Consider the following 13,373-nt stretch of genomic DNA (forward strand, 5'->3'; position numbering starts at 1 on the left):
TTCGGCAAGAGATGGGTCGAGGAGCTTTCCTCGGTCCTATGGAGCCTAAGGACAACGCCGAGCAGGGCCACCAAATACACCCCGTTCTTTATGGTCTACGGCTCTGAGGCTATCCTCCCCACAGACCTCGAGTATGGGTCACCTCGACTCAAGGCTTACAACGAGCAATCGAACAAAGAAGCTCAAGAAAACGCGGTCGACCAACTCGAGGAAGCTCGAGACATGGCCCTCCTCAACTCTGCTAGATATCAGCAGAGACTCCGACGCTACCACGACAAGCACGTGCGCAAGAGGGACCTCAACGTAGGCGACCTTGTCCTGCGACGCCGGCAAAGCAACCAAGGACGCCACAAGCTAACCCCACCTTGGGAAGGCCCGTATGTGGTGGCCGAGGTCCTTAAGCCAGGAACGTACAAATTGGCGGACGAAAAGGGGGCAGTCTTCACCAACGCATGGAACATCGAACAGCTACGTCGATTCTACCCCTAGAAGTCCTAGATTTACGATCCTACTTTTTGTACGAAGGCTTTGTAAATGAACGCATGAATAAATAAAGTCTTTCCCTCGAGCAGTTCCTTTCTGTACCAAAAATAGTTACGAATTATAGTCTCGACGTTAAAAGGGGATGCCGACCATGACCCATCATAGTCCGCACCCCCTCGGGGGCTACCAGAGGGACGACCCCTCCCCAAGCGTCGAAAAAGCCAAAAAGTTTCTCTCTTTCCCACTTAGTAAACCTTGAACGATCGAGTAGTCGAGGCGCCTCGAGCCCCTCGAGGACCAGAGGATAGCGAGCCTGAGAACACCTACGCCCCCGGGCTATGGAAACTCTACTCACTCCCTCACCCTCGAGGCGATCGAGGCTGTGTTTTACGAAAAATCGAACAAGGAACACATGTGTAGGCGCAAAGGAAATAAAAGAACCTCGAGTGGAAAGACAAACAAACATTTAACAACCACAAAAATACTGTATCGCTTAGAAACAGGATTAACTAAGTTCTATACAAGGGGCCCCAGGCACCCCGAGCAGGCTCGCAGGCCTCAGTCCATGGTACGATCCTCGCCACCCTCACCTCCGCCCGAGCCAGTCTCAGGAGGAAGCACCTCAGGTTCAAATAGCTTGGCCAGCCTCTCTCCAGGGGCCTCCGCGTCATCGATCAAAGCATGAAGCCTTTCTTCGTTCTCCGCGTCGGTCTTAGAGATGTCGGTGACGAAGCCGTGGGATACTACCTCCATGTCGTAGGAGAAGCCCGAGCAGACAACCGCCATCGCCCGCTTCACCCCGATGTGGAGGGCATCCCGCACCCGATCTCGCAGCGTCGCACCTAAGTAGCACAGCTGATCGACCAGTGCGTCACCTCGAGAGTCCTCCCTCGACTCATCCATAGGCTCGACCTCCCAAGAGGTCGAGAGATCGCTTATCGCCGTCCGCACTCGACGGTTCAAAGCAACCTCAGCCTCGAGTTGAACCTTGGCGTTGCGAGCCTCGGCTTGGGCGGCCAGGAGTTCGTCCTTGAGCCCTACAAATACCAATACAAAGGAGCTTTAGAAAAAACTCAAGCACACCTCGAAAAGGAAATTCGACAAAGGGAACGTACCTTTGATGCTCTCCTCTAGAGCCGTGTTCTCGCCAACCAATCTGGTATTGGCACGCTCGATCTCTCTGTTGGAGCGCGTCAGCTCAGTATTGGCGACACGGAGATCTTCGATCACCCTGCCAGCCTGAGCGACGGCTCCACTCTTCTCTAGCAGTTCTCCCTTCAGACGCTCGACGTCGTCAGAGAGACTGCGGGATCGAGCTCGCTCCATCTCGAGGTCTTCGAGGGTTTTCTTCTTTGCGTCCTCGGCGGCACCCCTGGCGACCTCATTGTCCACGTACGCCACCTTCATCTTCTGGAAGGTATCGCGGAGGGAGTCCAGGTCGGTTTGGAGAAGGCCCTTCTCCTTGTCCAGATCCGCGATGATGCTCTTGTGGGACAGGACCTCTTCCCGGGCTCTGGATGCGGCCTCCTCGACCGTAAGAGTCCGCTCCCGTAGCCGCACCGCCTCCTCCTCCGCCTTCTTCGAGACCTCTCGGGCCTCGGCCAAAGCAGCCTCCCTCACCTTCTTCTCCTCCTCGAGCGCTATAAGATCCTTGTAAGCTTTAAGCAGCTTTTCCTGCGACTCGAGGAGTTGATCCTTGAGGAGGGGAAGCTGCTCCCATCCGCCCCTCGTGGCATGTATGAAGCTAGACTTGATGCGAGAGGTCTCTTTCATATCCTGCGAATCAGGGGTCAGGGGGATTAGAACACGGAGACCCGAAAGCACCACAAAGATTGGAGCTCGAGAAACACTTACAAAATAGGCTGGCCCAAGCCCGTTGTTGATGACGTCCGATAGGAGCCCCACCACGTGTTTCATCCAAAGGCGGAGCTCCTCGACGTGCTCCCACTTCTCGACTTCCTCCTTGTCATCGAGGAAGATATTGGGCTCGGACGGGTCGCTGGAAGCCCGGATACGAATCCGATCGGGGCACCAGTTCTCCATCTCCCGATCGGCCCGCACCTTGACGCCGCGGAGGAAGTTCTCGACGGTCTCGAGGGAACCCCCGTGGCGCAAGAACAGGTCGGCGAGGCAAGGGAACCGGCCGTCGTCGTCCACCGTCTTCCACGTACCGTCCTTGCTCCCAGACGATCCGATCTCGTCTTCCTCAGAGGGAAAACGGTCCTCCCACGCTCGACGCTCCCGGAGGAACCCGGGAGCGATCCCGTCCATGCCGTAGAGTGTCCCCTTGATCTCGGACTCGGGGTCGGTAGGGGTGCGCATCATGCAGGCGAGCGCCACCACTCCGTCCGCTCGCCCCGACTCTGCCCGGATCGCGGCAGGCGCCCCCGGGAGGAGCCACGCTGGGGTAGGAGGCCCGTACACCGGCAAATCTCCCTCTTGATCGCCGGGCTCTTGCGACGCCAGCAGCGCCGGTTCGGCCAAAGTTTGAGGCGGGGGCTCGAGTGGCTCGTTCTCTTGGCCCCCCAGCTGCTGTTGCTGCCCCAGCTGCTGCTGCTGCTCCCCCTGCTGATGCTGCAGTTGCTCCCCCGGCTGGGGCCGCTGCTGCTGCTGCTCCAGTGACGGCTGCGTCGCCTCGCGCTCCCGCCCCTCCTCCTCCACCATCTTCTTTTGCGCCTCGAGGGCTCGAAGGCCTGCGGGCCAGGGAGTCCGTCCTGCGATGTTAGGAGTCGACGCTTCTTCCTCCATGGGTCGAGCGCCCCCAGACGCTTCGTTGCCATCAGACGTATCGCTGATGGTGATGGGTTCCCCCTCGACCCCCAATCGAGAGGGCTCGGGGGCTCCCTCTGACGCTCGCGTCTGGGGGGCCGCGTCGTGAGTCGGTGGCGGCGAAGTAGGCGCGGGACGAGGCGAAGCTATCTCGACACCGGCTGAAGGTTGGGTGCTTGACGAGCCTACAAAACAAAGGGTAAGGGTCAGACGTTATGGTAACCGACGTAAGGATATCGTAGCACCCTGGAATTAACTACGAACCTGGTTCCATGGAGGTGGCACCCGTTCTGAGCCTCTTGGCCATCGATGGTTGGGCCTGCTCGAGGGTTCGTTTCAACCTGAGAAAAAGTCAGCATGTGAGGAAGGGTGAAAGAATGGGGGGACAAAGACCGCAACGACAAAAGGGCTTACCCCACGGGCAGAACGGCTCGCCTTCCGCCTACCCGACCAGCGGGCCTCGAGCCACCCCGCGTCGGGGCGCTAAGCCCCTCGGGGGCGGAAACTGGCCTAGGTACGTTGGTCCCCGCCTGGCGGGCGCCGGGACTCGTGCTCCTACGACCAGCGTCCCCTTTCTCAGAGGCCGCAGCGCGACCGCGAGTTAGCGGCCCCGACGCCTGGGACCTAGCCGGACCGCTCTCCCTGGGCGCCAGGGGAGGGCGCGGTGCGTCTTGGCCCGCCTTGGGCGCGGAAGGAGCGTCGGGCCGGGGGCGACGAGATCCGCTCGGACCCTCCTCCGGCACCTCCGTCCGGGGGGCGTCGGCGTCACCTCGAGGCGGGCCCTCGAGGATCCGATCGAGGCGCGACGCCATCCCCTCAGAATCGTCGCTACTCTCGTCGTCGTCATCGTCATCGTTGGGGGATTCTTCCTCAGGTTCCCCCCTCTGCCTGGATTTGGCTCGCCGCGCCTCTAATGCTTGGCGGTCGAGGTTCTTCTTCTTCTCCCCCTTCTTTGCGGAGTCCTTGGCAGACTTCAGCTTCTCGGCGGATTGGCGCCGTTTGTCGCGATCGACCTCGTCCTCCTTTACCGGAGGCCTCGAGGACCGGACATCAATTCGACCCTGCCAAAACTAAGGTAGACTTAGAAGAAAGAGAGGGAATGAGGGAAACCCAGAATCGAGGATGCACGTAAGAAGAAAACATACCAGATCGATCGAGCCTGCGTCAGGCCTCATGGGGAAGCCGTTGACATGCTCCGACTTAAAATCACCGGCAATTGCGGCCCTGACTCGGGCCGCGACTTCATCGTCTGCCGGAGGCTCGCTGGACATCCGGCATGCCTCGAGGTCTCGAGACGAGACGCCAGGGCCCATCTCGTCCATCCTCAGCGGTCGTGACATCAGAGGGAGAACTCTCCGATGATGGACGGCCGAGAGGACAAGGGCGGCGGTCAAACCTTCCTGGCGAAGCTTCTTCAGGGCGTCGAGGAGAGGGTCGAGTCGAGGCTGATGAGCTTGGACGACGCCGTAAGTCCAGTCCGCTGGGCGCTCCAAGATTAGACGGCCCGAGTAGGAAGGAAGGAGGTTGTCGTCGTTCCGCAGGTAGAACCATTGGGAGTCCCAACCGGCGTGGTTGGTCGACAACCCCACCGGGATGTACTCCCGCGGCCGGTCCGTCTTCCCCGTCTTCTGCACCAGATTGAGGCAACCCGCCCGCACGGGTTTCCTCACGCCCGTGGTTCCGGTGGAGGCGTGAAACAGCTCTCCCCTGTAGAGGTGGAGCCACAGCTCCCAGTGCGGCATCATCCCTAGGAAGCCCTCACACACGGCGGCAAAGACCGCCGCCACGGTGATGGCGTTCGGAGAGAAGTGCTGCAGCTCCACCCCATAATGGAAGCAGAGGGCCCGCATGAAGCGGCTTGGAGGTGCGCCCAGACCGTGGCGGTGAAACTTGGCGAACGACACCACGTAGCCCTCGGGTGGCTGAGGCGCCCTGTGGCTCGCTGGCGGCGCGATCCACTCTGGCGACGACAGTGAGGTGCGGCGGCGCAGCAGTCCCTCCTTCTCGAGCTCTAACAGCCGGCGCTCCGTCATCGACGACGGGCGCCAGTCATCGGCGGCGACGAGTCTTACAGGCATCTCAGCTAACGGGGCGGTGGGTTCGTTACGGCTCGAGGGAGCGTGTGCGCGTGAGATGACGAGACAGTTAAGGCAGCAAAGGAACGAGAACGAGAAGGTGGAAGGGAGAGGAACGGCGGTGACGCGACGGCATATTTATAGGCAACTGTCCGCCAACGGACAGATCCGAGAAGTAAGGTAACTCCCCCCATAAATGCGCCGCCTGACAGCTCTCTCTCTCTCTCACAGGCCGGACTCTCCGAATTCCTCGCCAATACGGTGTCGCAACGTCATCCGCCTAAAAAGACGCGCCCAACGGGCAGAAAGGCGAACCGCCACGACCGGTTCCTTCCCTCGTAAGCCAAGGGACATAACCGCAAAAGTCTCGAGAGGTCGATGGCTGGCCCGCCGAAAGGGTTCGACAGCCGATCTCGAGCGCCAGAGTCAGGGATCCCCAGTGAGCGGTCGAAGATCGAGGCCCGCCTCGAGGACTTGCTGGCGATGTTCAAGGTAGGGTCGAGACAGTCGAGAGGGATCCCCCCGAAGGGAGGCATCGAGCCGCTGGACTCTATCGAATGAGACCGGTATCCCCGACCACGTCGACCCCGCTTTACGAGGACGCCTCCGGGCTACAGCTGACCCCCTCGAAAGGGGCACAGGTTCTCACTTGAACTACCCGCTAGGAACTCAATTTGGGGTGGAAGACGCTCGCTCTATCGAGAGTACGTCAAAACCCCCGTGCAAAGACGAGCTAGTCAGAACCTTCCATCGCTGGTGTCGAAAGTGTTTCTGCGAATTAGATAACATAACCCTCGAAGGAGTTAAAAACTCCTTCGAGGGTTCGGGGGCTACCCCGCGGGGTCGCTCGCGCGCCCCCACGAAAATTCAACCGTAAATCAAAAACCTCCATTCGAGCGCTAGCGCTCAAATGGAGGCTCGGGGGCTGCTGTCGAGGGTATCGGTAAGGGGTACCCTCAGCGATGCGCATTATGAGATTGCCCGTACGAAGGTTGGGACCCCCAATTCGACGCTTTAATCTTACTTACGCGCCGCCATCGACGGTCGCAGCCTCGAATACGGAAATAGCGTCGAGCGAATCGGTCAGGGCTCGAGCAACGACTACCGTCGAAGACGGAAGCGGGCTCGAGCGAACCAAGAGACGTCGAGCGTTAGGACACTGTCCGCCGCCTGACGCGCGCACGCGGGCGGGAGCATTAAATGCATCTGACGTTTCCCACCTAACACACGGGTCACGGAAGGCGTGATAGGGAACAGGCTTCCGTCCCATCGTTCTTTTTGCAGCCTTCCCACCGAACGACCCAGGGTGTGTCAGGACGCAGGAAACGAGGATGGAACGTCTAATCGGGACCCCCTCGAGACACCCAAGGTCAGCGCTTCGGATATCAGCCTATTACGCAGCGCCCGACCCTCGACCGAACGAGGTCCCTTCCCAGGGACAGGTCGGGCATCGACTGACAACACCACAGCTGCTCCGCCGGATCCGCCACCATACCATACGAGCATGCGACCTCAGAACCAGCACAAGGCGGCTGGCAGGGCAGCACGCAGGAGCACGCGTAATCATCACCTAGCTATCAAGATGGGACGGCTCGAGGCCATGACGTACGGAAGCCTCGAGTAGGTCAGCGCTCCATGCGGCTATCGATCCCTACTCTAATATCTATGCATGTACCCTTTGTCTCTCCTTGGAGCTATAAAAGGAGGGACTCAGGAATAGAAGAGGGGGACATCACAACCCAAGAACACACACACGTAGTAGAGCTACTCACATCATACCACGCTTGTATTCACCCCTGTACAAGCACTTAGGTGCAAGATAATACAAACTCTCTCCCCCCGCTGGACGTAGGGCCTTCTCTTGCCCGAACCAGGATAAATCTTTGTGTCTTCTTGCATCACCATCCGGAAAGGGGAGCACGCATACAAATTTACTCGTTGGTGTGACCCCCCGGGGGAAAAACACCGACACATATAAACAGAGAAGTATAAGAAAAAAGCATCCCAGTAGCTCTAGGTCTAGTTTTCCCTCTCCTCCATCTAGATTTGGATCTAGATCTAGAGAAAACAACCTAAACTATGTAAAAGAGAGAAGATGAGAGTCAAAGGGTATGAAATCTACCTCTTGCGGTGCACCCTTCACCAAATATATGGGCGAAACCTCCCCCCTCTAAAATGGCCAATTTTATGGTTTTGAGCTCAAAACCGTAAAGATGGAAGAGGAGCCACGAGAAAGAAGAGTTGGGTGGCTGTATATATAGGTACAAACTTAACTGAGGCGAGCAACAGGCTAGTAATCAATTAACTCAGGCAGTTACTGTTATAACAAATGTCTCGGTTAGGCTGCCTAAGGCAACCGCCTTGGTTAATAACCATTAATGGAGGTGGTTGCGTTAGGTCAACCGCCTCGGTTAATACATTAATGGAGGCGACTGGATTAGGGCACACAACTACAAATAAAACTTTTGCGAGGCCTTTTAAAATGGCCTCGAAGGCGGGCAACAATTTAAACCACCTCGATTAATGATAAAGATTAACTGAGGTAGACATTTTTATTAGTTGAGGTGATTATAATTAATTAACCGCCTCACAAAATTGATTTATGGAGGTGGTTATTTATAAGAGGACCGACTAGGAAAATAGAGCTATTTTCGGAGGCGGTTGTTTATAAGAAGCCCACCTTAGTTAAAAAGGCCAAGTCCACTCTGATTTAGAAAGCCCAACTTGGCCCGTAGATGGCTCCGAGTATATATATATACTCTCTAGGGCTTCACTCACTCCCACTCCACCTTCTTCCTCAGCACGCCTCCATCTCACTCTCTCTTCCTCTCTCTCCACTCTCTAGTTGGTGGGGTCTCCCTTCCTCTCTCTCTCTCTCTGGCACGTGGCCCAGTAGTAGTGCAGCAGCGTGTGGGACAGCGGCACGTCGTGCGCGGCCCTATGAGTGCGGCGGACGGTGTGGTTCGCACTGGCGATGGCGTGTGGACCTCCGGTGGCCATGCCTCTTCTCTAGCGGCATGGATCCAGCGGTATGCCCTCATCCCCCTCTCTCTCCTTACTTAGATCTAGGGTTGGCCTTCATCTCTCTCTCTCTCTCTCAGATCCACGACAATGGTGATGGATGGGCGATGATGGCGGGCGGTGCCGGTGCAACCAACACTGGATCTGGTGCCGGGAGGTTTGATGTGGCGAGCTGCGGCGACGACGCCTCTCCTTCTCCGATGCTCCTCCATCAAGCGATAGATGCGGCGGTGCGTCTGGGCTCAATGGGCCTGTGGGTGGGCTCGCTGAGCTTATCCACTATTCCCTCCATACCCAAAAAAACTAGACGTTCTAGGCTCCCATGTCCGCATTAACTGTCCTTTCCTCTCTGCTCCGAGCACACAAGCGAAACAAGTTCAAACACGAATGCAAAACGTGCCAAGCGAAAATGCAAAACTGCCATCTGTGTGGGGCTGTCGAGGTTTGAACCTGAGATGTAGCACTGAAGTGTGCCATGCACTAGCCAGTTAACCTGGTTAACTGTTTTGTATAGGGATCAACCGCAACTCTATTTATTAGGAGCAAAGAAAGAAAAAACTAATCTCTAATTAATCACTCCTTGGTTACCACAATCATGTCCTAAACGTCAGGTTTTTTAGTATGAAGGGAGTATTTTTTTGGTTTTTTTAATTTTATTAACCGAGGCGGACATCAAACTACCTCGAAAAAGGTCTCATTAATCGTGACATTTGATCCGAAGCGGTTGTCCAAAACATCTCGGTTAAGCTCTTTTGCCCACCTCGGTTAAATTTTTATGTAGTAGTGGCGACCGTCTCGATTAATGGATGATTATCCGAGGTGGTTGCCTTATACAGCCTACCTCGGTTAACCTATTAACCGAGGTGGTTGCTGAGCAGGTGGCCTAGCCTCAATTAATCGAGATAGGCGCCGCTGGGCTTACCACCACCGACCCCTAATTCAAAACGCCGGCCTCCCAAAAAATTGTAGTAGTGTGTATGTGTCTCGTGTGGCGATCGATTGTGTTTGTGAAATGTGACCAACTAAGGCTGTATCTTGTGGTGCTTAAATTTGAATTGAGTTATTACCTTACAAATTATACGACAAGGGTATAGAAAGTTTGAAAGAATACAGATGCATCCATGCGCTGCGTAGCCCGTGCTGCAGCTGCATTCCGTTTTTTTAATTTTTTTTATTTTTCAACAACTTTATATGCAGGTAACAAAAATATATTCTGTGCCTGCTAAATATGAAAAATAAACTGTTGTCATTCTCTAGTTGAACGACTTTGAAAAGTCGTACTACTTTTTTGTTCTGTCTACTATAAAATGCAAGACAGAGACCTCCTGCTATTGTTCTTTAAAAAAAGTCATACTAGCTACTCGAAAACTAGGCTAGTCTTTTAACTGAAGTGGGAGGATGTTTGAGAGGAGGCCAATTCGATTTAAGGACGGACTCATGGTTAATCTATTGAAGGTTTGCTAAAAATTTGAGTTCATCTTTTCATCTTTTTTATATGTCTATCTTGTATTGCCACTAATGGTACTTTAGCTCCCACTATTTGGTTTAGCTGTGAAATATTTTTAGCACTACCAATCGTAAGTTTATTTATAACCGGCGCAAATATTCATTCCTTATTGTAGTGGGCTAAAATATTTTTGTCTCTTGGTTTTGCTCTTTAGTACTTAATAAAGAATGTAACAAACCCAACGAATAATTAGTATTAAAATGTTGAATATTGAAGGTTTTGATTAATATAAATGTTGATTGTAGCCGTGAGTATATTGATTGATTTAGTGAATGTTAACTACTGGACATGAAAAAAAATTCTTCTAAAGCATATACATGTATATTTTGTAAAATTTGCTTGAGCAGAGGATGTTTGGTTGCTAGCCATAGTTTACTATAACTAACTTTAGGCAAGTGTGGTAAGCCACAAAAAGTATGGCTAGCAAATTGGTTGCCACATTTTACCATGCCTAAAGGAATCTTGCCACACTTTTTAACTCTATGACATGTGGAGCCCAAAATAATCATGCCTAAACTTAGTTGTCAACCAAACACTTGCCAACTTGGTCAAACTTGCCTAAGGTAAAGTGTGGCAAACTATGGCTAGCAACCAAACAGTCCCTGTTCCATGGATAACTATTAAGTATTTGTGACATTGACTGTATGTGCAAACCACTAAATCACAACAGGATGCCAATCTAAGTTTATCAGGTGCCGTAGAGGGTCTTCTCTCTTCATGCAGTATATATATGCTCCCACATTGCTCATCAACAATAGAACAAGCCCATCAACACAAACTTGCAGCCTTGCCCAAATAAGACCGCAGACTGAGGTGAACATATATCCATGTACTTACCAACACAAATATAATATGATGAGCTTGAACGCACCATCAAGCATGACACTAGCACCTAGCCATGCATATACCGTTGCTCTGGTTACAATACTTTGCACCTTGCTTTGCCTAGCTTTGTTTCTCTACCGAGTCAAAGCAACTTCGCTCAAGAAAACCGAGCTGCACCGACTGCCGCCAGGGCCGGCAGGGTTGCCTGTTCTTGGCAGCATGCACTGTCTGGTTTTGAAAAGGCCGGTGTTTCGATGGATTCATCGCCTTCTCAAGGATATGAACACCAGTGTCCTCTGCCTCCGCTTTGGAGCTGTGCATGTTGTAGTAGTTGCCTGCCCAGAGATTGCCCGTGAGGTTGTTAGAAAGAATGATGCAGTTTTCGCATCTCGCCCCCTGACATTCGCCTCTGCGCTGTTCAGCTTTGGGTACAAGGGCTCAATCCTGTCGCCGTCCGGGGAGCAGTGGAAGAAGATGAGGCGGGTTCTCACCTCTGAGATCCTATCGGCATCAATGGAGAAGCGACTGCAGCGCCTGCGAGCGGAAGAGGCTGACCACCTCATCAGGTTCGTGTACAACCAATGCAGTACATCAGCTAATAGAACTAACAGCGGCATCATTGATGTACGCCATGTAGTCCGGCATTTCAATGGTAACATGGTACGGAGGCTCGTGTTGGGCACGAGACACTTCTTTGCTGCTGCTGTTGGTGCTGGCAACGATGGCAGCAGGTGCCCCGGTCCTGAGGAGGTGGCGCATGTTGACACGCTCTTCACACTGCTCAACTACTTGTACAGCTTCTCTGTATCAGATTACATCCCAGCAGCTGCTGCTGTGTGGGTTACTGCCGTCGACCCGGACGGTCATAAGAAGGTTGCCAAGAGCGTAATGAAGACTCTAAACAGATTGCATGATCCCATCATAAAAGAGAGGATCCATGAGTGGCATATTCTTCGCAAACGCGGGGACAAGAGAGAGGCCAGAGATTTTCTTGATGCCCTAGTTTCTCTTGATGACTCACAAGGGCGACCTCTTTTATCATTTGATGAAATAAGAGCACAGACAGCGGTAAGATATTACTTGGCTACATTTCCAATAGAATTATACAGTAAATTCGACTTCTTGTTGCATTGTGTGTAAGAGAAAATTATTTGGAAATACATGCATGCAGGTGTGAGACTCTCTCTCTCTCTCTTTATATGTGTGTGAGAGAGATAGAGACAGTAGCTAGGAACCACCTTGTTAGAAAATTATGCTGTATCACTGATTCCACTATGTTATTAATTGTGTCATGCTCAGGAGATCATGTTTGCAATTATTGACAATCCATCAAACGCGGTTGAGTGGGCATTCGCGGAGATGATGAATAAACCAGAGGTGATGCACAAAGCAATACAAGAACTCAACAGTGTGGTTGGCAAGGGCAGGCTCGTCCAAGAATCTGACATCCCTCACCTCAACTATCTCAAAGCATGCATACGGGAGGCCTTCCGTTTGCACCCCTACCATCCTTTTGTCCCTCCCCACGTTGCCATGGAAGATGCTGTTATTTCTGGCTACCTCATTCCCAAGGGCAGCCATGTCCTTCTAAGCCGGGTGGGGCTTGGCCGGAACTCTGATGTTTGGGATACTCCTCTCCAGTTCTGGCCCGAGCGACATCTCATGATGGACAACAAGTTAGAGCATGCCAATGTGGTCCTCACCGAGCCGAACCTTAGTTTCATCTCGTTTAGCGCAGGTAGGAGGGGATGCCCAGGAGTGTCACTTGGCACCTCCGTTACAATGATGCTATTTGCAAGGCTTCTGCAAGGGTTTACATGGACAAAGCCTCCTGGTGTTCATGCAATCGAGCTCAAGGAATGTACTGCAAGTCTCGCACTAGCTGAACCACTCTTCTTACAAGCTCTTCCTCGTTTGCCGTTGCATCTTTATGCATCAGAATAGTCACCATATATGGCCTGGACTCCGATGCAGCATCCTTATATTATATCATATATGTGCCATCATGCATGCAATATCCCGTGAAAGTGTGGTTATATAGTTCATTTACTAGTTTTTATTTCGTTTGTGCGTGTTATGGTCATGTACCGTGTACATCCAATGAAAATAAATGGGTGAAGATATTCTAGTAGTATTAATAATAATATTGTGTGCACGATCATTTGTTTACATAGCATTACTGACTTACTGTTGTACTGCATGTCCGTCGCAAAAATACATGGATGGATGGGGACGGGGGACAGAGGGCCGTCAATGTTAGAGCATCTCTAGGATCTTTGGCAAATCAGCTTTCTCTTTTTATTTTTTGGCAAAAAAAAAAAGAAAAAACACCACTCCAACAACTTGACGAACACTAGTACACAGAGGTGGCAGTTGGCAACCTCTTTCTATAGGCGGTTTGGCGAACCGCACTGGTGGCCTGTGAAAATATTTTTTTCATGGGCGGGTAACCAAGAACCGTCTGTAGAAATGCATTTCTACAAGCGGTTCAGTTATGTCAACCGCCAGTAAAAAATTTAAAAATATACGAAATCAGCATTTAAAAATAGGAAAAAAATATTTTAATGTATTTCTACGAAATCCCATGCTACGCGGTTGGTGGGAGTCGAACCTGAGATCTCACCCTTGCACGTAACATCCTCTACCACTTCACCTATCACCTAGTTGTGTTTATATTAGAGTTTAGTTCCCCA

The 13,373-nt window shown here is 52.6% G+C and overlaps 1 protein-coding gene across 1 annotated transcript; it reads left to right on the forward strand.

Annotated features, from left to right (window-relative positions):
• Positions 10,735–12,624, forward strand: LOC8071940 (tyrosine N-monooxygenase-like). Its single transcript, XM_002449675.2, has 2 exons — positions 10,735–11,748; positions 11,980–12,624. Exons 1-2 carry the CDS (start codon positions 10,735–10,737, stop codon positions 12,622–12,624), a joined length of 1,659 nt encoding a protein of 552 aa, XP_002449720.2.

The sequence above is a fragment of the Sorghum bicolor genome, chromosome 5 (assembly GCF_000003195.3).
Source record: "Sorghum bicolor cultivar BTx623 chromosome 5, Sorghum_bicolor_NCBIv3, whole genome shotgun sequence".
NCBI classification, from domain to species: domain Eukaryota; kingdom Viridiplantae; phylum Streptophyta; class Magnoliopsida; order Poales; family Poaceae; genus Sorghum; species Sorghum bicolor.